General features: G+C 55.6%; 2 protein-coding genes across 2 annotated transcripts; both read left to right on the forward strand.

Annotated features, from left to right (window-relative positions):
- Positions 1–7,078: 7,078 nt before the first annotated feature.
- Positions 7,079–21,998, forward strand: ACAP1 (ArfGAP with coiled-coil, ankyrin repeat and PH domains 1). The gene is made up of 22 exons (XM_025363200.1): positions 7,079–7,342; positions 7,866–7,923; positions 12,788–12,907; positions 13,115–13,168; positions 13,253–13,311; positions 13,968–14,151; positions 14,284–14,328; positions 14,439–14,534; positions 14,628–14,702; positions 15,117–15,226; positions 17,092–17,143; positions 17,239–17,339; positions 17,652–17,775; positions 17,867–18,078; positions 18,726–18,795; positions 18,931–19,025; positions 19,111–19,280; positions 19,832–20,004; positions 20,457–20,566; positions 20,640–20,750; positions 21,471–21,520; positions 21,816–21,998. Exons 1-22 carry the CDS (start codon positions 7,290–7,292, stop codon positions 21,914–21,916), a joined length of 2,223 nt encoding a protein of 740 aa, XP_025218985.1. The 5' UTR covers positions 7,079–7,289; the 3' UTR covers positions 21,917–21,998.
- Positions 21,999–22,417: 419 nt separating this feature from the next.
- KCTD11 (potassium channel tetramerization domain containing 11) lies at positions 22,418–25,444 on the forward strand. Its single transcript, XM_025363201.1, has one exon. It carries the CDS (start codon positions 23,467–23,469, stop codon positions 24,163–24,165), a length of 699 nt encoding a protein of 232 aa, XP_025218986.1. The 5' UTR covers positions 22,418–23,466; the 3' UTR covers positions 24,166–25,444.
- The last annotated feature ends 54 nt before the right edge of the window (positions 25,445–25,498 follow it).

A 25,498-nucleotide genomic window follows, 5' to 3' on the forward strand; every position in this document is an offset into this window, starting at 1 on the left:
GGCAGGATCGCTGAGAGCGGCCCCCAGGTGGGGCTATGGAGAAACTGGAGTCCTTAGGGGCGGGTGGCGGCCTCAACCGGGATTGCCCCTGGAGGGGTAGCCACAGGAGTTCCCGCAGCGGTCACAGGAGCCGAGGCAGGCGCTGGGCAGCCCTCCGGAGTAGTCCTGTTTCACGGTTCTGGGCCCCGCGTGCACTCCAGGGTCTCCGTATCTCGCGGTACTGGTTCAAGCTGGCCCTCCGGGGGGATAGTGGTCCTTGGTTCCAGGCCCAGTCAGCACCTAGGGGAGGTTGCGAGCCACAGCCTTGGGTCTGGCACAAACCCTGGTGGATTCAACATCCCCGAGCCTCAAACCAGTGTATCCAGGGCTTCCAGCCCTGGGCCTGGGGGGCCTATAGGGCAAGAGGTAAACAGTCCCGGGTGCAGTCCGCCCTCTGGATCAACTTGCTTGAACCCCCAAAACTCCCAACAGGACCGGCCCCGGAGCATCCTACGAAAGAACAGCTCCAACTTGATGCAAAAATCCCCCAATGTGGAGAAGTAAGGAGCCCAGCTCTGTGGGCAGGCAGCCCAGAGTCGGGAGGGTTCAGGACACTGGAGGATCAGAGCCGGAAGGAAAGGGGCAGAGCCTTAAGAACGAAGAGTTAGAGTAGGTGAGGGCAGTTGAGTCGGAAGTCCGAGTTTCCAGGCCTTCGGGAGAGGAGCAGGTGCCCCATAAACCCTGGCTGCACAGGACTGTGATTATCGTTAAGTCTGACCCCATCCCCAGCCTCAACAAGAGGGTATAAGCCGGGCGCGGTGGCTCAAGCCTGTAATCCCAGCACTTTGGGAGGCCGAGGCGGGTGGATCACGAGGTCAGGAGATCGAGACCATCCTGGCTAACATGGTGAAACCCCGTCTCTACTAAAAATACAAAAAACTAGCCGGGCGAGGTGGCGGGCGCCTGTAGTCCCAGCTACTCGGAGGCTGAGGCAGGAGAATGGCGTGAACCTGGGAGGCGGAGCTTGTAGTGAGCCGAGATCGCGCCACTGCACTCCAGCCTGGGTGACACAGCGCGAGACTCCGTCTCAAAAAAAATAAAAAAATAAAAAAAAAATAAAAATTAAAAAAAAAAAAAAAAAAAAAAAGAGGGTATAAGAAAACTGTTTTGAGGCCCGGTGTGGTGACTCACGCCTGTAATCCTAGCACTTTGGGAGACCAAGGCGGGCAGATCATCTGAGGTCAGGAGTTTGAGACCAGCCTGGCCAACGTGGTGAAACCCCATCCCTACTAAAAATACAAAAATTAGCCGGGCGTGGTGGCAGGCGCCTGTAATCCCAGCTACCTGGAAGGCTAAAGCAGGAGAATGAGTTGAACCGGGGAGGCGGAGGTTGCGATGAGCTGAGATCACACCATTGCACTCCAGCCTGGGAGACAGAGCAAGACTCCATCTCAAAAAACAACAACAAAAACTCTTTTGAAGGCCACGCACGGTAGCTTACGCCTGTAATCCCAGCACTTTGGGAGGCCGAGGCAGGCAGATCACAAGCTCAGGAGTTCGAGACCAGCCTGACCAAATAGTGAAACCCCATTTCTACTAAAAATACAAAAATTAGCCAGGCGTGGTGGTGTGTGCCTGTAATCCCAGCTACTCAGGAGGCTGAGACAGGAGAATCACTTGAACCCACGAGGCCGAGGTTGTAGTGAGCAGTGATTGTGCCACTGCACTCCAGCCTGGTCAACAGAGTGAGACTCTGTCTCAAAAACAAAAACAAAAAACAAACAACTGTTTTGAATGACTGGGAAAATGAGGGAGGCCTATAAGGAGGGGGGTCACTAGAAGGTCCAGCCCCAGAAGGAAGCCTCAGCATTGGGATTAGATGAATATCCTGGCCACCTACCTCCCTGCTGACAAGGACTATGGATTTATGACAGTGGATGAGCCCAACAGTCCTTACCACAGGGGCTAAGCCCTCAGCCCAAACCCTTCAGTCCAGAGATTCTTCTCTGTTTAAAGGAGGGGACAGGTGGAGGAGGCAGAGAGAGCTTTAGGGACTGGATACTGCCTGACCCCCCACCTCCCAGCGCTGCTTCCCCCTCCTCTGCAGGCTGCAGGACAGTTTTGAGGACCTCTCTGCTGGTTCCTCCTGCTCAGTGAATCCTGGAGTGCTGGCAGAGAGGTGAGAGTCCTGCCAGAGAGCAGCCGGGGTGTGGGGCCTCTTTCCTCCCTTCAGCCCTGAATTCAGGTCTGCAGCTGGTCTGCTTTTTGACACCCACAATGGGAGTTGCTACAATTTCCATCAGGCCTGGATGGGGGCGGGGGTCCGCCAATTTGGCCTCGTTTACCACCTGTCCCCATTGCTATTTTCTTCTCTCAATGCCCCCACTAGTCTCCTACCCCTTCAGGATTGCCATGACGCACAGTATCTGCCCCAGGTTCTGCCAGGACTGTGCTGACAGGAGCTCGGGGCCTGCAGACAACTTTTCCAAGACACATGATGTAGGGTCCAGCCCTACGGAGCTTAGCAAGTGTTCTCCCTGTGTGCGAAGATGAGAGATTGTAATAAATTAAGACACAAGACAAAGAGATAAAGAGAAAGCAGCTGGGCCTGGGGGACCACTACCATCAAGACGCAGAGACCAACAGTGGCCCCGAATGGCTGGGCGCGCTGATATTTATTACAGGCAGGGTAAGGAGGGTGAATCTTCTAAGTGATTGACAAGGTGAAGCAAGTCACGTGATCACAGGACGGGGGGGGGGGCCCTTCCTTTTAGGTAGCCGAAGTAGAGACAGAGAAGGCAACATACGTCAGCGTTTTCTTCTATGCACTTATAAGATCAAAGACTTTAAGACTTCCACTATTTCTTCTACCACTATCTACTACAAACTTCAAAGAGGAACCAGGAGTACGGGAGGAACATGAAAGCGGACAAGGAGCATGACCATTGAAGCACAGCACCACAGGGAGGGGTTTAGGCCTCCGGATGACTGCGGGCAGGCCTGGATAATATCCAGCCTCCCACAAGAAGCTGGTGGAGCAGAGTGTTCCCTGACTCCTCCAAGGAAAGGACACTCCCTTTCGCAGTCTGCTAAGTAATGGGTGTCTTCCCAGGCACTGGCATTACCGCTTGACCAAGGAGCCCTCAAGCGGCCCTTATGCGGGCGTGACAGAAGGCTCACCTCTTGCCTTCTAGGTCATTTCTCACAATGTCCCTTTAGCACCTGACCCTACACCCGCCGGTTATTCCTAGGTTATATTAGTAATGCAACAAAGAGTAATATTAAAAGCTAATGATTAATAATGTTTATAATAATGACTGATAATTGTCCATGATCATCTCTATATCTAATTTGTGTTATGACTATTCTTATTCTAACTATTTTCTTTATTATACTGAAACAGTTTGTGCCTTCAGCCTCTTGCCTCGGCACCTAGGTAATCCTTCTCCCACAACGTGAGATGAAGGGTTGGGGATTGAATGGAAAGGGGGAGGTGGAGCGAGTCTTTGGCAAGAGTGCGGTGGGAAAGCCAGGCTTTCACCACGGTCACAGACTCCAGTGACTTTGACAAGTGCCGCAAGGCACACTATGACAAAGGGAAGTTTCTCAAGGCTGAGAAAAACTGGCCCTTGGAGGATGAAGGGGACAGCAATGGTGGTATCAGTATCAGCGGTGGCAGTCAAGGTGTGATACTGGACCCAGAGCCCAGGCCTGTGCAGAGAGGCTGGGCAGGAGAACCAGCCAGAGGAGCCAAAGATGAGCCAGGCCTGGTCACCCAGAAGCACATCCTTGAAGCTCAGGGTTAGCGACGGGAGGGCTCCAGGGACTAGAGGGGGTTGTATTCCAGAGAAGCCCGTTCCTCACTTCTCTACCACAGTCTGTCTTCCTCAGTGGCCATCAGCCGAAGACTCTGCTGCCTGACAGGGAGGTAATGCTGGGAAGTGACCCCAGGGAAGAAAGAGGGCAGCTGGAGAAAGGACCCCATTCAGGATAGCCCCCCGAGATTATTGGCTGTTGAGGAACAGAAAGTCTGAGTGGGGGCTGGTTTGTTGGCCAGGCCGGGTGGTTCACTTCCCTAATCCCAGCACTTTGGGAGGATTGCTTGAGGCCAGGAATTCTTTTTTTTTTTTTTTTTTTTTTTTGAGACGGAGTCTGGCTCTGTTGCCCAGGCTGGAGTGCAGTGGCCGGATCTCAGCTCACTGCAAGCCCTGCCTCCCGGGTTCACGCCATTCTCCTGCCTCAGCCTCCCTAGTAGCTGGGAGTACAGGCGCCCGCCACCTCGCCCGGCTAATTTTTTTTGTATTTTAGTAGAGATGGGGTTTCACCGTGTTAGCCAGGATGGTCTCGATCTCCTGACCTCATGATCCGCCCGTCTCGGCCTCCCAAAGTGCTGGGATTACAGGCTTGAGCCACCGCGCCCAGCCGAGGCCAGGAATTCAAAAACCAGCCTGGGCAACATAGGGAGACCTCGTCTCTACAAAAAAAAAAAAAAAAAATTGTTTTTAACTAGCCAGGCGTGGTGGCGTGCACCTGTAGTCCAGACTACCGGGGAGGCTAAGGTGGGAGAATATAGTCTGAGCCCAGGAGTTTGAGGCTGCCATGAGCGATGATGGCACTACCACCCTCCAGCCTGAGTAACATAGCAAGATCTTGTCTCAAAAAATAAATAAAAAATAAACAAAAGTCCGAGACAACCATACGGGGAGGTGGAGCGGTCACTGAAGTTTTTCTCAAATGGGAAGGGTAAGAGAAGCCAGTGAGATGAGGATCTGGGGCCTGAGCTTCTCCCCTGTGGTGAGGGCCCATGACAGACACCTGGGAGGCACGGATATACCAGATGGCCGGAAGACTTGGATTCATTTGGTTGATTCCTCAGATTCCTCCACCTACAGAAATCAGTGCCTCCCCCCACCAGCTGTGGCCACCATCATATTGGGGCAGGAGATTGCTCTGCAGCACAAGGAGTACTATGGCAAAGGACTATACCTGAGGTCCTGCTCCCACCCAGAGCTTGTGGAGGACATGGAAGATGAGCATCAGGATGGTGAGAGCCTGGGCAGGCCAGCCTAGGGGGCAGGAGGGCTGGGAACCCACAACCTGATAGGTACCCTGGCCTTGATCCCTGATTCTAGGCTCCACAAGCTTGACCTAGGTGATTGAGAAGGCTGTAAGCACTGAGGTCCACCTACTGGACCACATGGGAGGCCCCTTTAGGGATCACAAGGCCACAGAGAGCTCCCTGATGGTGACAGTGACACCATTGCAGCCTGTTGAGGGCACCAGGCCGCTATCTCTGTGGGACTGTCTCTTGGCCAGCTCCCATCTCCCAGCTCTCCAATTATTTGAGGCCAGTACATCGGCAACAGGTGGAAGGAGAGGCCCTGAACAGCCTCGAGTCCAAGGTCCACATTGGACAGGAGAGGAACCAGGGAGACTCAGAAGGGGTTGAGACCCCCTCCAGCTTGGCACCACCCACTGGCTCCATGCCTCCTCCTTAACTCCTCTCTGCCACGCCACCCCACTCCAAGTATTTCTCTGTCCTTCCAAGACAGTGAGTCTCAAATGGTATCCAGCTGGTGGCTAGGGGGCTGAGCTGGCAAAGCCCAGGGAGTTCAGAAAGGGAGAGTGGAGCAACCCAACCCCTCAAGCCAGAACAAGCACAGCCTGACAGACTAAGCCTGGGCAGAGGCAAGGGGATGCTCGCACTGGCCAGGGAGGTAGAGGAGCTGAGTGGGGAGGTTCTAGGGGATTCAGGGTCACATGAACAAGATCCCATGCCTGCTGCAAGAAAGCCATGAACTCAAACTCTTCTCTCCAGATGAAACCCTGGGACTTCGATGGACTCAAGAAAAAGAAAGCAAACAATGGAAACGGGCTGGTTTGGGGCAGAGTGGGGGCAACCTTCCCTTCCTGGCCACCCTATGAGTGGACGATCAAGAGCAGAAGAGCAAGGGTCTGGGAGCTGTGAATCGGGTGCTCAGGCTGGGCCTGCTCAGTCGTTGAGGAGAGGGGAGGAGGAAGGGGAGTTCACACACAGGAGCTATGAATATGAGGGCAGAGTGAAGAAAGCTGGGAGCAGTCCGGGGCACTGGACTCCACAGGAGCCTAGCATCACGAGAAGGCCCAAGCTGCTGCAGGATGATAATGACTGATGCAATTAATTTAGTGAACCAGCTGGGCACAGTGGCTTACGCCTGTAATCCCAGCACTTTGGGAGGCCGAGGCAGGCGGATCACAAGGTCAGGAGATCGAGACCATCCTGGCTAACTCGGTGAAACCCCGTCTCTACTAAAAATACAAAAAATTAGCCAGGCGTGGTGGCGGGTGCCTGTAGTCCCAGCTACTCCGGAGGCTGAGGCAGGAGAATGGCATGAACCCAGGAGATGGAGGTTGCAGTGAGCCGAGATCGCGCCACTGCACTCCAGCCTGGGTGACGGAGGGAGACTCCGTCTCAATAATTAATTAATTAATCAATTAATCAATCTAGTAAAGCATTAATTTTTTTTTTTTTTGAGACGGAGTCTGGCTCTGTCGCCCAGGCTGGACTGCTGTGGCCGGATCTCAGCTCACTGCAAGCTCCGCCTCCTGGGTTCCCGCCATTCTCCTGCCTCAGCCTCCCGCGTAGCTGGGACTACAGGCGCCCGCCACCTCGCCCGGCTAGTTTTTTGTATTTTTTAGTAGAGACGGGGTTTCACCGTGTTAGCCAGGATGGTCTCGATCTCCTGACCTCGTGATCCGCCCGTCTCGGCCTCCCAAAGTGCTGGGATTACAGGCTTGAGCCACCGCGCCCGGCCAGCATGAATTTACTGCTATCACTTTCCTCACTTCATACAGCCCTGGAGGAAGGGGCTATCATTCCCATCTTCCAGATGAGAAAACTGAGGAATCAGAGAGCTCGTCCAGGGGCACACAACCTCTAAGTGACAGAGCCAGGATTTGAACCTAGATCTGCCAGGCCCCCAAGACTCAACCAAGAAGAGAGAAAGAAACAGAGGCTAGGGCCCCAAGAGGAAGGAGCTGGCAGATCGCCTCTGAGGGCGGGGCTGTGGCTTCTCTGATCTCAGGCCCCCATCCTCCGCCCAGGCCCCACCCCTGCCCCTCCCAGCACTGCCTGGAAGTGTGGGGCGAGAGCTCCTCCTAGGACACCTCTTTCCCCTTGGGGAAAGAATTGTGCCCCCCAGGCCCTTCCCCGTGGAGGTCCCTCTTCTCCTTCCCCATCATCTCCACCTCCTGGGACAGAAAGTGCCTCCACCTGCATCCCCAGGCGTCCAGCCTCCAGGGCCCGCTGGCCCCACAGCAGGCAAGCTGAGATGACGGTCAAGCTGGATTTCGAGGAGTGTCTCAAGGACTCACCCCGTTTCCGGTAAGTGTGAACTGGTCTGGGGGCTAAGGAGGGAAAAGTCTAACACCCCCAGCACACACACACCTTTCCCCAGGCCAGATCTCCTTCCAGGGAGCAGGCCTCCAAGAGGCAGGAGCGAGCCTGTGGGCCAAAGTGGTACCCCAGCTATCAAAGCAGGGTACTCCAATGCTCTCCGGCCCTGCATGCTCCTTCTGGCTTCTGCAGTTTCCCTCAGCCCTAGAGCTGGCATTCCCTCTGGCCTCTCAGTGGGACCCCTGCCCTTCCCCCAGCACCTGCTCTGGGGCGGTTAGCAACTTCCTGCCCTGGCCACATCCACCCTCCTTCTACCCTTCCTGCTCTGGCCTGGGCTGTGGTAGCTCCCAGACTGCAGAGCGGGCAGAGCACAAGTGGGCGGGTGGGGGGCGAGCCACTCAACTCTGCAGCTTTCTCCTCCATACCCACCGCCCTGCGGCTCCATCCCGCCTGATGAGGCAGACAGACCAGACCGACCCAAGCTCTGTTCCCATGACCCCCTCTTTCCCAGAGCCTCTATTGAAATGGTGGAAGCCGACGTGTCAGACTTGGAGACCCGTCTGGAAAAGGTGACCCTGACATGGAGAGGTGACCCTGGAGTGGATTAGGTTGAGAGGGGTAGGGCCAGGGAGAAAGCTGGAGACAGAGAATGCATTCCAGGGATTATTGAATACTGTGTAGGGGAAATATTTTGGAGACTCCAGAGAAGCAAAAAAGGTGGTTCTGTACCCTCAAGAAGCTCAGGATCTTGGAAAACAAGACTTACTTCTGGGCTGGGCGTGGTAGCTCATGCCTGTAATCCCAGCCCTTTGGGAAGCCAAGGCGAATGGATCGCCTGAGGTCAGGAGTTCAAGACCAGCCTGGCCAACATGGTGAAGCCCCATCTCTACTAAAAATGCAAAAATCAGCCAGGTGTGGTGGCGCCCATCTGTAGTTCCAGCTACTCAGGAGGCTGAGGCAGAGGAATCGCTTGAACCTGGGAGGCGGAGGTTGCAGTGAGCCAAGATCGCACCACTGCACTTCAGGCTAGGCGACAGAGCGAGACTCTGTCTTAAAAAAAAAAAGACTTACTTTTGGACTTCCTTGTTCAGCTTTTGAGCTCCTCCTGCATTGTGCCAGGCCCTGGGCATTCAGGGAGGGCAAGATCATTTCTGCTCCCATGGAGCCCAAAGGCTGACTGGAAGACAAACCAGTGAAATGTTTCAATTCAAGACAGTAAGGTGTCCCCTGAGCACTGTATCAAACAGCATGTTCACACAGATACACACACAAATGCTCTCTCATTCCCCTTACTTCGCTTTACTTTTCTCTGCAACATTTACCTCTGACACATTATGTATTTGCATGCTATGCGTTAGTTTGCTATTGCTGTGTACCAAATTGTCACAAATTTGGTGGGCAACATTGTTTTATGGACAACATGGTGAAACCTCATCTCTACAAATAATAATTTTATTTTTATTTATTTGAGACGGAGTCTTGCTCTGTTGCCCAGGCTGGAGTGCAGTGGTGTGATCTCAGCTCACTGGAACCTCCGCCTTCCAGGTTCAAGTGATTCTCCCACCTCAGCCTCCCAAGCAGCCGGGATTACAGGCATGCACCACCACACCCTGCTAATTTTTTTTTTTTTTTTTAATTTTTAGTAGAGATGGGGTCTCACCATGTTGGCTAAGCTGGTCTTGAACTCCTGACCTCAAATGATCTACCTGTCTCAGCCTCCCAAAGTGCTGGGATTACAGGCGCGAGCCACCACACCCGGTCTACAAATAATGATATTAAACAACGGACTGGATGGGGTGGCCACAGCTGTAGTCCCAGATGCTTGAACTCCTGGGCTCAAGTGATCCTCCCTCCTCAACCTCCCCAGTAGCTGTGCTACAGGCACATGCCACCATGCCTGGCTTTTTTTAAATTTTATTTTTTTGTAGAGATGGTGTCTCCCTATGTTACCTAGGCTGGTCTGGAACTCCTGGACTCAAGTAATCCTCCCACCTCAGCCTCCCAAAGTGCTAGAATTACACGTGTGAGCCACCACACCTGGCCTGAATTTTTTTTTTTTTTTTTTTTTTTTTTTTGAGACGGAGTCTTGCTCTGTCACCCAGGCTGGAGTGCTGTGGCCGGGTCTCAGCTCACTGCAAGCTCCGCCTCCCGGGTTCCCGCCATTCTCCTGCCTCAGCCTCCCGAGTAGCTGGGACTACAGGCGCCCGCCACCTCGCCCGGCTAGTTTTTTGTATGTGTTTAGTAGAGACAGGGTTTCACCGTGTTAGCCAGGATGGTCTCGATCTCCTGACCTCGTGATCCGCCCGTCTCGGCCTCCCAAAGTGCTGGGATTACAGGCTTGAGCCACCGCGCCCGGCCGTGAATTTTTTATTGTGAGTAAATCATCGACTCAGGAGACTAGTAAGGAGAGGTCTCATGTACTCATCACCCAGTTTCCCCAGTGGTGACATCTTTAGTACATTATTAAAACCAGGAAATTAATATTGTCACATTACAATTAACAATAAACTCTGCCAGGCGCAGTGGCTCATGCCTGTAATCCCAGCACTTTGGGAGGCTGAGGCAGGCGGATCACGAGGTCAGGAGATCGAGACTATCCTTGGCTAACGCCGTGAAATCCCGTCTCTACTATAAATACAAAAAATAATCCAGGTGTGGTAGTGGGCGCCTGTAGTCCCAGCTACTCGGGAGGCTGAAGTGGGAGAATGGCATGAACCCGGGAGGCGGAGCTTGCAGTGAGCTGAGATCGTACACTCCAACCTGGGCTACAGAGTGAGACTACGTCTCAAAAAACAAAAACAAACAAAAAAAACCCAGTAAACTCTAGCCAAGCGCAGTGGCTCACGCCTGTAATCCCAGCACTTTGGGAGGCTGAGGCAGGTGGATCACGAGGTCAGGAGTTGCAGACCAGCCTGACCAACATGGTAAAATCCCATCTCTACTAAAAATACAAAAATTAGCCGGGTGTGGTGGCACGCACTTGTAATCCCAGCAATTTAGGAGGCTGAGGCAGGAGAATTGCTTGAACCCAGGAGGTGGAGGTTGCCGTGAGCCGAGATCGCGCCACTGCACTCCAGCCTGGGCGATAGAGCGAGACTCTATCTCTAAATAAATAAATAAACTCTATAGATCCTACTTCGATTTTACATTTTGCATATGCTCTTTTTTTGCGTTTTTGTGTATAATTCTACGGCACTTTATCACGTGTATGGATTCCTTTAACCATCACCACATACAAATGGACACAAAGAATTCCTTTACAGTGATACCCGATACCCTTCCCACACTGCTTCAATCTGTAGCAACCACTGATTTGTTCTCCATCTCTCTACTTTTGTAATTTCCAGAATGTTCCATAAATAGAATCATACAGTATGTGACCCTTTGAGATTTGGCTTTTTTCCCCCACTCAGAATAATGCTCCTGCCAGGTGTGGTGGCTCATGCCTGTCATCCCAACTACTCAGGAGGTCAAGGTAGGAGGGTTGTTTGAGGCCAGAAGCTTGAGACCAGCCTGGGCAACATAGCAAGATCCTTGTCTCTAAAAAATGCTTTGTTTTGTTTTTAAATTAGCCAGGTGTGGTGGTGTGTGCCTGTAGTCTCAGCTACTCAGGAAGCTAAGGTTGGAGGATCCCTTGAACCCAGGAGTTCAAGGCTGCAGTGAGCTGTGATCCCACCACTGCACTCCAGCCTGGGCGACAGAGATCCCAACTCTAAAAATAATACGAATTTTTTAAAAGATTAATGCTCTTGAAGTTTATCCAAGTTGTTGCACGTATTAACAGTTCATTCCTTTTTATTGCTGAGTACTGTTCTATTGTACAGATGTCCCAGTTTGTCACTAGTCCAGTCTTATGAAAGTTTCTTACTCATCTAAGGGGGAGGGGCTGAGACGGTAAGGAAAAAACTAGACAGAGTCCTCAGATTCACACAGTGATTTGCGAACATCCTTGTCCCTTGTCACAAACAACCCATGGTGATATATGGTAAGATTTGATCTTGGTCAGTCCAGGTACGGTGACTCACACCTGTAATCCCAGCACTTTGGGAGGCCAAGGCAGGTGGATCACCTGAAGTCAGGAGTTGGAGACCAGCCTGGTCAACATGGTGAAACCACATCTCTACTAAAAATACAAAAAATTAGCCGGGTGTGGTGGCAGGCACCTGTAATCCCAGCTACTCGGGAGGCCGAGGCAGGAGAATTGCTTGAACCCAGGAGGCGGAGGTTGTGGTGAGCTGAGATCGTGCCACTGTACTCCAGCTTGGGCAACAAGAGTGAAACTCCGTCTCAAAAATAGAAAAATAAAAAGAGATGGGGTTCACTATGTTGGTCAGGCTGATGTCCAACTCCTGATCTCAGGTAATCCACCCACCTCAACCTTCCAAAGTGTTGGGATTACAGGTCTGAGCCACCTCACCTGGACTATCAAGTCTCTTTGTTTGTCAGTCAAAGGGACCAGATAGGATGAGCCCCAGGAGTACCCCAGCATTTCCTCTTGGTCCTGACCTGTGGTCTGGATGACGGATTAATATTTATGAGGGAACGTGCAGTGAGCACAGAATGGGACAACTCCTAGCAGTAAATACTATAGATTTTATTTATTTATTTATTTATTTATTTATTTATTTATTTAGAGACAGAGTCTTGCTCTGTCACCCAGGCTGGAGTGCAGTGGTGCCATCTTGGCTCACTGCAGCCTTGACCTCCTGGATTCAGGCAGTCCTCCTGCCTTAGCTCCCCAGGTAACTGGGATTACAGGCACGTGGTGCCATCTCGGCTCACTACAGCCTCAGCTTTCTGGGTTCAAGCAGTCCTCCTGCCTTAGCCTCCCAAGTAGCTGGGATTACAGGCACGTGGGATTACAGGCACGTGCCACCATGACTGGCTAATTTTTGTATTTTTAGTAGAGATGGGGTTTCACCATGTTGCCCAGGCTGGTCTTGAATTCCTGAGCTCAAGCGACTGGCCTGCCGTGGCCCCACAAAGGGCTGGGATTACAAGTGTGAGCCACCATGCCCGGCCAATACTGTAGAATTTAATAGCAACCACTTAGAGCATCCAGACCATGCAGGAGGCTGGAATCTCCAGGGAGCTCTGGATCTAAGCAGGTAGGCAGGGCAGGAAGAGATGTGTGCGAGGGGACAGGGAAGGATGTTTTGGAGGTAAGGCTGACAGATGTGTTGGCGACAGGCTGAGAGGAATGGGCAGGAATTTGGTTTCAGGCCCAAGGCAGTGGGAGCAGAGGCAGCGATGAGAACACAGCAGGTGTGTGTTAGATACAGGGAGAGCTGGATGAGCCTGGAGGATGGTGAGGCCAGACAGGAATAGGGGAGCGCCGCTCTGGGCAAGGGGAGAGGAAGTGGGGCAGGTGTGGGGGCGTCACCTGGTGTGGGGATGACTGCACAGCTCCCTGTTACTCTCCTTCTTTCCCAGCTCCTGAAACTGGGCACTGGTCTCCTGGAAAGTGGGCGCCATTACCTTGCTGCCAGCCGTGCCTTCATTGTTGGCATTTGTGACCTGGCCCACCTGGGTCCACCAGAACCCATGATGGCGGTATACGGAGGGTCTGCATCTGGGTGGGAAGGGGTCTGGGGTGAGGAGGTGATGCCGTGGAAGAGGAGGGCTGGCCTGGGGTCTGCAGGTTCCAGGCCAGAGCGGGGCTGGGCTGTCATCCTAGATAGCCATAGCAGGCTGGGTCTCGAGTCGGGAGGGCGCTGCCACCCCATGCCTGGTACTCTTTCTATGCCTCTGCTTGCCTAGGAGTGTCTGGAAAAATTCACCGTGAGCCTGAACCACAAGCTGGACAGCCATGCGGTAAGTAGGGGAAGGTAGGGATTGCGGGGGTGGTGGCCAGGTCGTCTGTGGTCCTGACCCCAACCTACCAACTTCTTCCCTCAGGAGCTTCTAGATGCCACCCAACACACACTGCAGCAGCAGATCCAGACCCTGGTCAAAGAGTGAGATGGGGCCGGGCGCAGTGGCTCACGCCTGTAATCCCAACACTTTGGGAGGATTGCTTGAGCCCAGGAGTTCGACACCAACCTAGCCAACATGGTGACACTCTGTCTCCACAAGAAATACAAAAATTGGCCGGGCGCGGTGGCTCAAGCCTGTAATCCCAGCACTTTGGGAGGCCGAGACGGGCGGATCACGAGGTCAGGAGATCGAGACCATCCCAACATGGGCTAACATGGTGAAACCCCGTCTCCACTAAAAAATACAAAAAACTAGCCGGGCGAGGTGGTAGGCGCCTGTAGTCCCAGCTACTCGGGAGGCTGAGGCAGGAGAATGGCGTGAACCCGGGAGGCGGAGCTTGCAGTGAGCTGAGATCCGGCCACTGCACTCCAGCCTGGGCGACAGAGCTAGACTCCGTCTCAAAAAAAAAAAAAAAAAAAAAAAGAAATACAAAAATTAGGCTGGGCGCGGTGGCTCCACCCCAGTGGTGGAGTTGTGAGATTGGGGGTTTCTGGTGTCCTGACTTCCATCCCAGGGATCTCCTTGGGTTTCCCACATGCAGAGACTAACTGAAAGGACATGAGGGCTTTACCCTGGGAATGCTCTGCTGGGGCAGGTGGGTGTTAGCTGCGATTCTGTGTCATCTTCCCATCCTCAGAGGTCTTCGGGGTTTCCGAGAGGCTCGCCGGGATTTCTGGCGGGGGGCTGAGAGCCTGGAGGCTGCCCTGACCCACAACGCGGAGGTTCCCAGGCGCCGGGCCCAGGAGGCAGAAGAGGCAGGAGCTGCTTTGAGGACGGCGCGAGCTGGCTACCGGGGACGGGCTCTGGATTATGCCCTGCAGGTGCCTGCCCCAACCTGTCTTCCTGGGGTACCAGAGCCTCAGGTGTCACCTCGAGGCTGGGGGGTCCCCACTGTGCAGTGGGAAGGGGTGCTGTGTTTTCAAGACTAACCTGGGGTCTTTTTACGTCCTCAGATCAATGTGATTGAGGACAAGAGGAAGTTTGACATCATGGAGTTTGTGAGTTGTGGCGGGGGTGAGGGCAGGGTGGAGAGGAGCCTGCTGCCAGCACAAGGGAAAGGGGAGAGGGGTTCTTCCTCAGCCCACCCACTGCCCACCTTGTCCCCCAGGTGCTGCGTTTGGTGGAAGCCCAGGCTACCCATTTCCAGCAGGGCCACGAGGAGCTGAGCCGGCTGTCCCAGTATCGAAAGGAGCTGGGCGCCCAGGTGGGGCCCCCAGGGCACAGCAGGTGGTGGAGGGAGCTTAGGGACTCCTAACTGGGGGGCCTTGGGCATCTGAGATGCCCTTCCTGTGCCCAGTTGCACCAGCTGGTCTTGAATTCCGCACGAGAGAAGAGGGACATGGAGCAGAGACACGTGCTGCTGAAACAGAAGGTGAGGGGGCAGGTGCGGTGGCCCACGACCGTCATCCCAACATGTTGGGAGGCTGAGGTGGGAGGATCGCTTGAGGCCTGGAGTTCAAGATTAGCCTAGGCATCATAGTGAAACTCCATCTCTACAGAAAAATTTAAAATTAGCTGGTGTGGTGGCATGCACCTGTAGTCCTAGCTACTCAGGAGGCTGAGGCGGGAGGATCACTTGAGCCCAAGAGTTCAAGACTGCAGTAGCTATGATCACACGACTGCACTTAAGCCTGGGTGAAAGAACAAGACCCTGTCTCTAAAAATAAATTTTAAAAAATATTTCAACAAGCAAAAAGTGAGGGCTAGGGCTGTGGGCAGGAGGCAGATGCCTATGGCCTTGGTCTCTGCCCATCTCAGTTGCCCTTTGATCCTCTTGTGCCTCCAGGAGCTGGGTGGGGAGGAGCCAGAACCAAGCTTAAGAGAGGGGCCCGGTGGCCTGGTGATGGAAGGACATCTCTTCAAACGGGCCAGCAACGCATTTAAGACCTGGAGCAGGTGAGGAGAGGACACCCCAATCAGCCTACCCCACCCAATTATGTATTTTCGAGTGGTAATAGCACGCTAAGCACTGCAAGGAAAAACGGACGAACCCCCCTGCCTTAGTAGAGTTTACATTCCATCAGCAAAGGCAGACGATAAACCTAGTCAGTAAATTACGGGCTATGTTAGAAAGTGATAGTGCTATAGGAGAAAGATAATAAAGCAAGGAATGTGGGGAGCTGGGTAGGGGTTGCAGTTCTAAATATCTGGGCAGTGTGGGCTTCATGAGAAGGTAACTTTTGAACAAAGACTTGAAGGATATCTGGGGGAAGAAAGTTCTAGACAGAAGGAAGAGCCAGTGTCAAGGCCCTGAGACAGCTGGGGAGTTGGAAGAGCAGGGTGGTGGCCCTGGGTCTGGACAGAGTGAGGGAGGAGGATGTGTAGGAGATGAAACTGGAGCTAATGGGGGCACGAGTCATTATAGGGCCATGTAGATTTTTGTAGGGATTTGGGGTCTACTCTGAGGGCAATTGGGAGCCGCTATAGGGTTTGGAACAGGATGGCAGCATGCTGTGACTTGACTCCTTCCCCTTCGAGGGCCACTGCTAGCCCATATGGGATCTCTGTGCACATAAGAGAATGGAGCCGCTTCCCCAAGACACTTTTTTTTTTTTTGAGACGGAGTCTCGCGCTGTGTCACCCCGGCTGGAGTGCAGTGGCACGATCTCGGCTCACTGCAAGCTCCGCCTCCCAGGTTCACGCCATTCTCCTGCCTCAGCCTCCGAGTAGCTGGGACTACAGGCGCCCGCCACCACGCCCGGCTAGTTTTTTGTATTTTTTTAGTAGAGACGGGGTTTCACCATGTTAGCCAGGATGGTCTCGATCTCCTGACCTCATGATCCACCCGCCTCGGCCTCCCAAAGTGCTGGGATTACAGGCTTGAGCCACCGCGCCCGGCCAAGATACTTTTTTTTTTTTCTGTTTTTTGAGATGGGGTGTCACTCTGTTGCCCAGGCTGGAGTGCAGTGGTGCAGTCTTGGCTCACTGCAACCTCCGCCCCCTGAGTTCAAGTGATCCTCCCTCCTCAGCATCCTAAATAGCTGGGACCACAGGTGTGCGCCACCATGCCTGGCTAATTTTTGTATTTTTGATAGAGACAGGGTTTCAGCATGTTGCCCAGGCTGGTCACAAACTCCTGACATCAAGCAATGCGCCCGCCTTGGCCTCCCAAATTGCTGGGATTACAGGCGTGAGCCACTGTACCTGGCCCCCAAGATTCTTTCTTTTCTTTTCTCTTTTCTTTTTGACAGAGCCTGGCTCTGTTGCCCAGCCTGGAGTGCAGTGGTGCGATCTCGGCTCACTGCAACCTACGCTTCCTGGGTTCAAGCAATTCTCCTGCCTCAGCCTCCCAAGTAGGTGGGATTACAGGCGCCTGCCACCATGCCCGGCTAATTTTTGTAATTTTAGTAGAGATGGAGTTCCACCATATTGGTCAGGGTGGTCTCAAACTCCTGACCTTGGGTGATCCACCGCCCTCATCGGCCTCCCAAAGTGCTAGGACTACAGGTGTGAGCCCAGCCTAAATAGTATTTTTTAAATTGTAGCAATAGACATTTTATTAGAAAAATAATTTTACTGCCATCTGCTGGAAAGTTGTCTTCATAACTATATGAAATCTAGGTTGTCCAAGATATGACTAAATAGCATCCTTTAGATGTTCCAGGCTGCACAACTGTCCACCCTTCTCTGGAATGTCTCGTGGAACAGTCAGCCCAGGTGTCTCTCCTCTCAGTAAGATCCTCATGGGCAAAGAGCACAGCCTCTCTTCCGTCCCTCATCCTAAAGCTGCCCATGTCTATAATGATTTCCTTCTCTTACAGACGCTGGTTCACCATTCAGAGCAACCAACTGGTTTACCAGAAGAAGTACAAGGTGAGTGGGCCTGGGTCCTGGATGCCTGGGCCCCAGGGAGACTCAGCCCTTGCCTGCAGCTGGACATCTGCCCCCTTATCACCTTATCCTGCCAGGACCCTGTGACTGTGGTGGTGGATGACCTTCGTCTTTGCACAGTGAAACTCTGTCCTGACTCAGAAAGGCGGTTCTGCTTTGAAGTGGTGTCCACCAGCAAGTGAGTGCAATCCCCAGGGGTGATACTCTAATATATCTAAACAGTTGCCAATCTGAAAGGCAGGGCCCACGACAATGGAGGCCCCCCCATGCAGCTCCAGACCTTAATTTAATCCTTTGGTGGCTGTACTGGGGGGCCATTGTGGAAGAGGGTACAGGGTGATGGGGGATATTCAGGAGACTATTACCAACTGGTACAGAAGTCTTTCAATGCAACTGGAACTGGTTGAACACTGGCTGAATCCTGCTCATCCTGCCACTTTGCTTCCCAGGCCTCAGACCCCTCTGCCATCTCCCTCACCCTCCTACCTAGGTCCTGCCTCCTCCAGGCTGACTCAGAGCGCCTCCTGCAGCTGTGGGTCAGTGCTGTGCAGAGCAGCATCGCTTCTGCCTTTAGTCAGGCTCGCCTTGATGACAGCCCCCGGGGTCCAGGCCAGGTAAATTAACCTGGGGGTGCGGAGCCAGGCTGCCCATGGAGATGGGGCACCCCTTACCCTAGGCCACCCTTTCTTCTCTTCTCTTCTCCAGGGCTCGGGACACCTGGCCATAGGCTCTGCTGCCACCCTGGGCTGCGGTGGAATGGCCAGGGGAAGGGAGCCTGGGGGAGCCGGGCACGTGGTGGCACAGGTCCAGAGTGTGGATGGCAATGCCCAGTGCTGCGACTGCCGGGAGCCAGCCCCAGAGTGGGCCAGCATCAACCTTGGTGTCACCCTCTGCATTCAGTGTTCCGGTATCCACAGGTTACTCCATGAGGCCCAGGCGGGAGCCCCACTCCTTCGGGCCGCAGTGCGGCTCCACTAGAGAGCTCATCACACCGGCCCCTCTTCCTTCCCTGTCCTGGCTTCCTCTCTTAGCTTCTGGCTTTGTCACTGGGTACCAGGCCTGGGCCCAAGCCTGTGGGGTGCCAGTTGGACCTAGGTGGGCCTGGCCTCTCTGTGTCCTAGTCTGGCCAGAATTGGGGGATACCCAGAATTTGTTGGCTTGGTTGGAAGAAGTGTGGGGTCAAGGCTGCTGAGGGTGGGGGAGCCAATGAAGACTGGGCAGAGAAACAGTCATGAGGCCTTAGCAAGTGTCTAAGGCCCTTGCCCCCCGCCTCAGTGTGGTGGAAGAGAGGTGACATGGGAGAGGTTGTCCAGGCCACAGTGTCACTAGAGAAGGGAGGTGGCTGAAGCCTTGAAATGAAACCTAAGGAAGAAGGAATCAGTGACGAGGCAGGGTCCTGCCAGGGCCAGGTCAAGGCTACATGGCCGCAGCTGCCCTGCTTCCTGGGCCAGCACCTCCGCATGGGCCCCTATGCCAGCCTTGCCTCCCAGTGTCTTCAGGAGCAGCAGCAGCTGCCCAGGCCACTGCCCCGCATAGGGCCTGACCCTCCCCTCTGGCCCTCCAGGAGCCTTGGTGTTCACTTCTCCAAAGTCCGGTCTCTGACCCTTGACTCATGGGAGCCAGAACTAGTGAAGGTAACTTGGGGTATTGTGAAGATTGGGGACAAGAACTTGGGGCAGGGCAAGGACATGGGGGTGCAGGGGCGTGACCCCTGAAGAATCACTCACCCCCACCTTACCTGTCTCTGCCTCTGCCTGGGCCTCCCGAAGCTCATGTGTGAGCTGGGAAATGTCGTCATCAACCAGATCTATGAGGCCCGCGTGGAGGCCATGGCAGTGAAGAAACCAGGGCCCAGCTGCTCCCGGTAATCTTGGGGTTTAGCCTCCCAGGGGAATGAGGGATACCTGGGGCAAGAGGAGGGAAGACTGCGTGCTTCTCCCCTCCCACAGGCAGGAGAAGGAGGCCTGGATTCATGCTAAATATGTGGAGAAGAAGTTCCTGACCAAGCTGCCTGAGATTCGAGGGCGAAGAGGTGGCCGGGGGCCCCCAAGGGGGCAGCCTCCTGTGCCCCCAAAGCCTTCCATCAGGCCCCGGCCAGGGAGCTTGAGATCCAAGCCAGGTATAGGGTTGGTTGGGCATTCACTGAGCACCTGCTGTGTACTTGGCACCGTGCTGGGTCCCGCAGGGAGGCACAGAGTGTGAAGCCCAGGCCCTCCCCTGGAGAATATCAGAGGGACCAGACTGTCGTTTCAGGGGTTACAGTGGAGTGTGACATGAAGAATGGGAAGGAATGTGGGGCTGGGTGTGGGCAGGTAGGGTAAGGGGTGCCAGCAGCATGAGAAAAGGGGGGGTGGGTTAGGCTGGAGCGGCAGGGGTTGAGAGCTGAGGCCGAGTGTCAGGCAGTCAGCTCACCTGTGTCATCCCAGCAGTTGGGGTGGTTGGACTGGATGAGGTGGTGATGCCGTCTCTCCCCCACACCCTAGGGACTTGTACACATGCATACTCACACTTACACATACCCACGCCTGCACACTCTATTCCCTCCACAGTCCCAAGCTCCCCACCATTTAGAAGAGACATGTGCCGTTACAGCATCCGGGCACTGTGCTGAGGGTTTTCTTCCCAGACTCGGAGCTGCTTCCCCCTAAAAGAACCAAATCCCCCAAACAGAGCCCCCCTCTGAGGACCTGGGAAGCCTGCACCCCGGGGCCTTGCTGTTTCGAGCGTCTGGGCATCCTCCATCTCTTCCCACCATGGCCGATGCCCTTGCCCACGGAGCTGATGTCAACTGGGTCAATGGGGGCCAAGAGAATGCCACGCCGCTGATCCAGGCCACAGCTGCTGTGAGAGCCCTGCCGACCTCCCCACCCCATCCTAGGGCTCTGACATGTACTCCTGACTCTAGGCCCTGCCCTTATCTCCTCTTCCCACCACCTGTTCCCTAGGGTCTCCACCCATAGAGAGACATCAGCAACAGAGACTGGCTGCTAAGAGTGTGTGATTTGGAGGCAGAGAACCTGAGTTTGAACCCAGGCTCTCACCCCTTACAGGAGACTTTTAACAATCTCAGTCTCATCTGTAAAATAGTAACATGCCTCATAAGCTTGTACTACAGATTTATATGTGAATACATGCAAAGAGCTAGAGTCAAGCCTGAGTTAGCTATAACCCCTTCTACACTCCTGATTAACACACCCCACCCTCCCATTCTCTGAACTGGCGCCATCCTAAGACATCTTGAAATCCACCACTAGGGATGCCACCCTCAACCCCCCTTCTCGATTTCTCCATGCAGAATTCTCTTCTGGCCTGTGAGTTTCTCCTCCAGAACGGGGCGAATGTGAACCAAGCAGACAGTACAGGCCGGGGCCCGCTGCACCACGCAACCATTCTTGGCCACACAGGGTAGGGATGACAGCCATGGGGAGGAAGGCTGGGAGGAGTTGGGTGGCCGGCTGACCCTGGCTCTTCTCTCCAGGCTCGCCTGCCTGTTCCTGAAACGGGGGGCTGATCTGGGGGCTCGAGACTCTGAAGGCAGGGACCCTCTGACCATCGCCATGGAAACAGCCAACGCTGACATCGTCACCCTGTGAGAATGCCTGAAGGGGAGGGGCTGGCTGGCGCTGGAGCCCCACCACCCCCCGCCCACTTTCGGGCGGGCGGGGCTGATGCAGAAACAGGAGCCTGCCCGGTGGGGCCTGGGGAAGGGCTGGGCCAGCGCCTGGGCCAGGCTCAAGAAAGGCTGCGCCAAGTGTGCATTGAGGCGTGGAGTAGAAGGCAGGCGGGAGGGCGGGCAGGGTGCGAGGATGCTTGGCCCACCCTGAGAGGCGTCATTCGCCCATCAACATTGCCATCAGGCATCTTTTTAGCACTAGACGTGACCCCGGGTGGGCAGATGAACGAACGCAACCCAGCTCAAAGAATGGGAAGTTGGGGGGGGGAGGTGAGGATAGTGTCGTTTTTTTTTTTTTAGACGACTTTTTTTTTTGAGACAGAGTCTCACTCTGTCGCCCATGTTAGAGTGCAGTGTTGCGATCTCGGCTCACTGCAACCTCCGCCTCCCGGGTTCAAGCGATTCTCCTGCCTCAGCCTCCCGAGTAGCTAAGACTACAGGCGCCCGCCACCACACCCGGCTAATTTTTTGTATTTTTAGTAGAGACAGGGTTTCACCATGTTGGCCAGGACGGTCTCGATCTCCTGACTTCGTGATCCACCTGCCTCGGCCTCCCAAAGTGTTGGGATTACAGGCGTGAGCCACCCCGCCCGGCCAAGGATAATGTCGTTTATGTCTTAATTCCCTTCCCTTCAGGCTACGACTGGCAAAGATGAGGGAAGCTGAAGCGGCCCAGGGGCAGGCAGGTAAAGAATACACCCACCCCACCCCCCAGGCCCAACACCTGAACTCTGGGCTTCTGGTCCACGGTGACCTCTCTCCCTAGTGCCCAACTGCATTCATTCCGTTATTTAACAAACGCGTATTGGGCGCATGCGACGTGCCAGGCCCTGGCAAGGCATGGGCGCTGGCGCGGTGCTCGCGGCGCGCACGTTCCCACCCAGGCTCGGAGCGCGAGGTCCCCAGGCGGGCCCCAAACGCGGGATCCTGCCCTTCTGCACTGGGGCCCAGCCGCCTCCCGGCCTTTCCTCCCTCCCCTAGGAGATGAGACGTATCTTGACATCTTCCGCGACTTCTCCCTCATGGCGTCAGACGACCCGGAGAAGCTGAGCCGGCGCAGTCACGACCTCCACACGCTGTGACCCCAGGCCCTAAGGGTCTGCGCCTCCCTCCCCTCCCCGTCACCGGGCCCTCTGCCATTAAAGCTTCCGTGCTTCGCTCTTCCCTTCTGGTTCACTTCTTGGGCGCCACCTTTGGACCCGTAGGGTGTTGGGCGCTGAGGCTCCTGGGGTGCGGGGAGCGGCTGGGGGTTTGCGACCTCGAGTCCAGCAAGGGGCGACTCCAGGGAGCGAGGCGGCAGCTTCGGCCGCGACCCGAGCGCCGGGCGTTGCGGGGCGGGGGCTCTTGGGCTGGGGCGACGTGGCCAGCCCAGTCCTGCCGAGGGGTGGGGCCGACCCTGGGGCTCTCTGGCCCCGCTGCCGCCGCGGAGAGAGCGCGCCCGAGCCACCCCGGCTGGAAGGCATCCCCGGAATGCGGCGGCTCAGCACCCGCCCCCTCGGGAATTCCCCGGGGGAGCCGCTGGGAGGGACGCTGCTCCCGGGCCGGGCCGGCCGGGCCTCGGGCTCTGAGCGGTGGGGTTAGAGGCTCCAGCCCCGCCGAGTTGCAGACGTGAGGTCGAGCACACCTGTAGGGGCGGCGGGGAGGTCGCGGCCACATCCGGGGCGACATGCCTGAGTCACCCCGTCCCGCCAGCGTCTGCCAGTCCAGCCAGTCCGCCCAGTCTCTCGCGTCCGAGACTCGCCTCCAGCCTCCCGCCTCCGCCAGAGCAGCGCGAGCCTCGCGGGGGCGGGGGCGGGGCGCCAAGGGGCGGGGCTGTCTCTTAAAGGGCCCCGGGCCGCTGCCCTTAGGCCACTTCCTGGGGGCGGAGAGGGCCTCAGCGGCTGCGGCGACACCCAGGGAAGGCGGCGCGGCCGGGTCCCGAGACTCCTGGCTGTTTCCATCAGAGCCCTCGGACACTCCCAGCCCGGGCTGAGCACACGCATCGTCGCTCCCCGGCGGATATAAGGGGGCTCCGCCATCAGCTCCCGTCAGTTCCCTATCCATCTCCTGGGACCCGCGCCGGCAGCCAGGCCAGGCCTCTGAGTGGCCCCAGAGCCCTGGGGAACTCGTCCACGGCGGCAGCGATCTGCCCGAGGTCTCGGAAACCAGCCCTTCGGAGTCGGCCCTGTGCTCGCCACCGTCATCTGCTGGTTGGATTCCGGAAACCCACTGTCTGAAGATCACAGAGGGGTGTCGCTGACCACCTCAAATCGGATACGTCCAAACCTCAAGCTCCCTTCCCCTCTCTGGCTGCCCTCTGCTCTTTCAATCTCTTCTCTCAACCCTTTGGGGATTTCTGTGTCCTGAGACGAGCTCCCCATCCACCACCAAAGTAGCTGGGGTGAGCCCCAAACCTTACTGCGTGTGCTCCACCTGTGCCTCCAACCCAGCGAATCTGACAGCTTCGACCCAATTCTGCACACACCCAGGAAGTTGTGCCTTTTCTTTTCTTTCGGTGTCTCCTGTGCTTCCCAAAATTTCTCCACCTCCTGTGCCCTCTTCGCCCCCCTCCTTTGGGGGCCCCGTGACCCTGAATGTGGGGGGCACGCTATATTCCACCACTTTGGAGACCCTGACCCGCTTCCCAGACTCCATGCTGGGGGCCATGTTTAGGGCCGGCACCCCCATGCCTCCTAACCTCAATCCGCAAGGAGGCGGCCACTACTTCATCGACCGGGATGGCAAGGCCTTCCGGCACATCCTCAATTTCCTGAGGCTGGGCCGCCTGGACCTCCCCCGCGGGTACGGAGAGACAGCGCTGCTCAGGGCAGAGGCTGACTTCTACCAGATCCGGCCCCTCCTGGACGCGCTGCGGGAACTGGAGGCCTCTCGGGGGACCCCCGCACCCACAGCTGCCCTGCTCCACGCAGATGTCGATGCCAGCCCCCGCCTGGTGCACTTCTCTGCTCGCCGGGGACCCCATCACTATGAGCTGAGCTCCGCCCAGGTGGACACCTTCCGAGCCAACCTCTTCTGCACCGACCCGGAGTGTCTAGGTGCTTTGCGGGCCCGATTTGGTGTGGCCAGTGGGGACAGGGCAGAGGGGAGCCCACATTTTCATCTGGAGTGGGCCCCCCGCCCCGTGGAACTCCCCGAGGTGGAGTATGGGAGACTGGGGCTGCAGCCGCTGTGGACTGGGGGGCCAGGAGCGCGGCGGGAGGTGGTGGGCACGCCGAGCTTCCTGGAGGAGGTGCTGCGGGTGGCTCTCGAGCACGGCTTCCGCCTAGACTCTGTCTTCCCCGACCCCGAAGACCTGCTCAACTCCCGGTCTCTGCGCTTTGTCCGGCACTGAGGACTCTTCTCAGTTTGATTGTGGGGAGGAGAGAGAATGGGGTACTGGCACCTCTGAAGCCTCTTTCCAGCTCTGCTTCAGGAGCTATGAGAGTCGGGGTCCTCCTGCACCTGACTGGAGCTCAGATGTGGGCAGGAATTCCCAAACCTGGCCCAGCAAGGACTCACAAAGGATCCAGAAGGTCTCGACCTGTGCTGACCCTGGGAGGGAAGGGAAGGTTCTCTTGGCTTGTTCTCACCTAAGGCTGGGGACCTCCAGTCTCTCCTTGATCTGGATCTCAGTGTTTAAGGGCCTGGAAAAGGGGGGAACATCTCTTTACCCAGACCAGACCTGGCAAAACCCTGGAAGGATATTGAGGTCTGGGGAAAAGGGAGGACTTTGCATTTCCCCAGTGCGGTCTCTCGGACCATGGCTTCTCCTCCTGAAGCTGGGTGGCCTGGCCTGGCCTGACCAATGAGAGGCCAGAGCACTCTGGAACATGGGAAGAGGAATTCTTTGCTGTGTTCCAAGCCACCTACTGAGGGAGGTGGAAAGGCCACAACCCACCCTAGGTTGATGCACGGGAGCTAGGAGAGTCCCCACGGCAATGGGGCTGGAGCATCCCTCATCTGGAAGAATCCTCTATTGATGGCAGGGCTGGCCAGCAGGAAGAGGGCAGTATTTGTTGGGTCCTGGCCTTCCCTCATGTGTGCGTGCATATCAGCCCGTGTGTCTGACTGATGTATAGGTCCATGGCATCCTGGTTCCTATCTGTGTTGCTGACTACAGTGTCTGTGATGTCTGCATGTCCAGGCCTGTTTGGGGTTGCCTAGTCGACTATTCTGGCACAGGGTGTGTCTGTGGTATACCTGTGAGGTGGCTGACAATTAGTAGTTTAATCACAGGGTGTGTGTGTGTGTTTATGTGCACGCATGTATATGCATCACCACGTAGCCAGGAGGGGCCTGTTGGGGTTTGAGTCACTGGGATCTTCCCGGTGAGAGGTAAGAGAAGTCACTGGGCTTAGCTGGGCCTCTGAGGCCTGTATGGAACTCTTGGTTGCTGAGGCAACCATGAGCCTGTTGCTAGGAGATAGCTGGGGAAGGCCCAAGGCTGCCCAGGGCAGAGAGAGGAGATGAAGAGTTTGGGACAGTGGGGGAGGAGATGGGAAAGGATGGGATTTCTGGGTCCCAGAGCGGGTGGGATACTCATGCACAGCTTCTTCACTGGGGGGGCACGCATTATTTCTCACTGGTCATGATTTACGAGAGAAAAATAAAACTGCTTTTGGAACCACAAATTTGTGAAGGCTGTTGAGGGCCAGGTTGGGGGTGCTGTCCCCTCACAACAGAAG

This window comes from Theropithecus gelada, chromosome 16, assembly GCF_003255815.1.
Source record: "Theropithecus gelada isolate Dixy chromosome 16, Tgel_1.0, whole genome shotgun sequence".
NCBI classification, from domain to species: domain Eukaryota; kingdom Metazoa; phylum Chordata; class Mammalia; order Primates; family Cercopithecidae; genus Theropithecus; species Theropithecus gelada.

Bases quoted from the DNA above. Each gene is read 5' to 3' on its own strand.
- ACAP1 (XM_025363200.1), top strand. From the start codon at position 7,290: ATGACGGTCAAGCTGGATTTCGAGGAGTGTCTCAAGGACTCACCCCGT. The intron at 14,535-14,627 runs GTGGGGCCCCCA...TCCTGTGCCCAG, and splicing joins GAAAGGAGCTGGGCGCCCAG to TTGCACCAGCTGGTCTTGAA. The intron at 20,005-20,456 runs GTGAGAGCCCTG...TTCTCCATGCAG, and splicing joins TGATCCAGGCCACAGCTGCT to AATTCTCTTCTGGCCTGTGA.
- KCTD11 (XM_025363201.1), top strand. From the start codon at position 23,467: ATGCTGGGGGCCATGTTTAGGGCCGGCACCCCCATGCCTCCTAACCTC.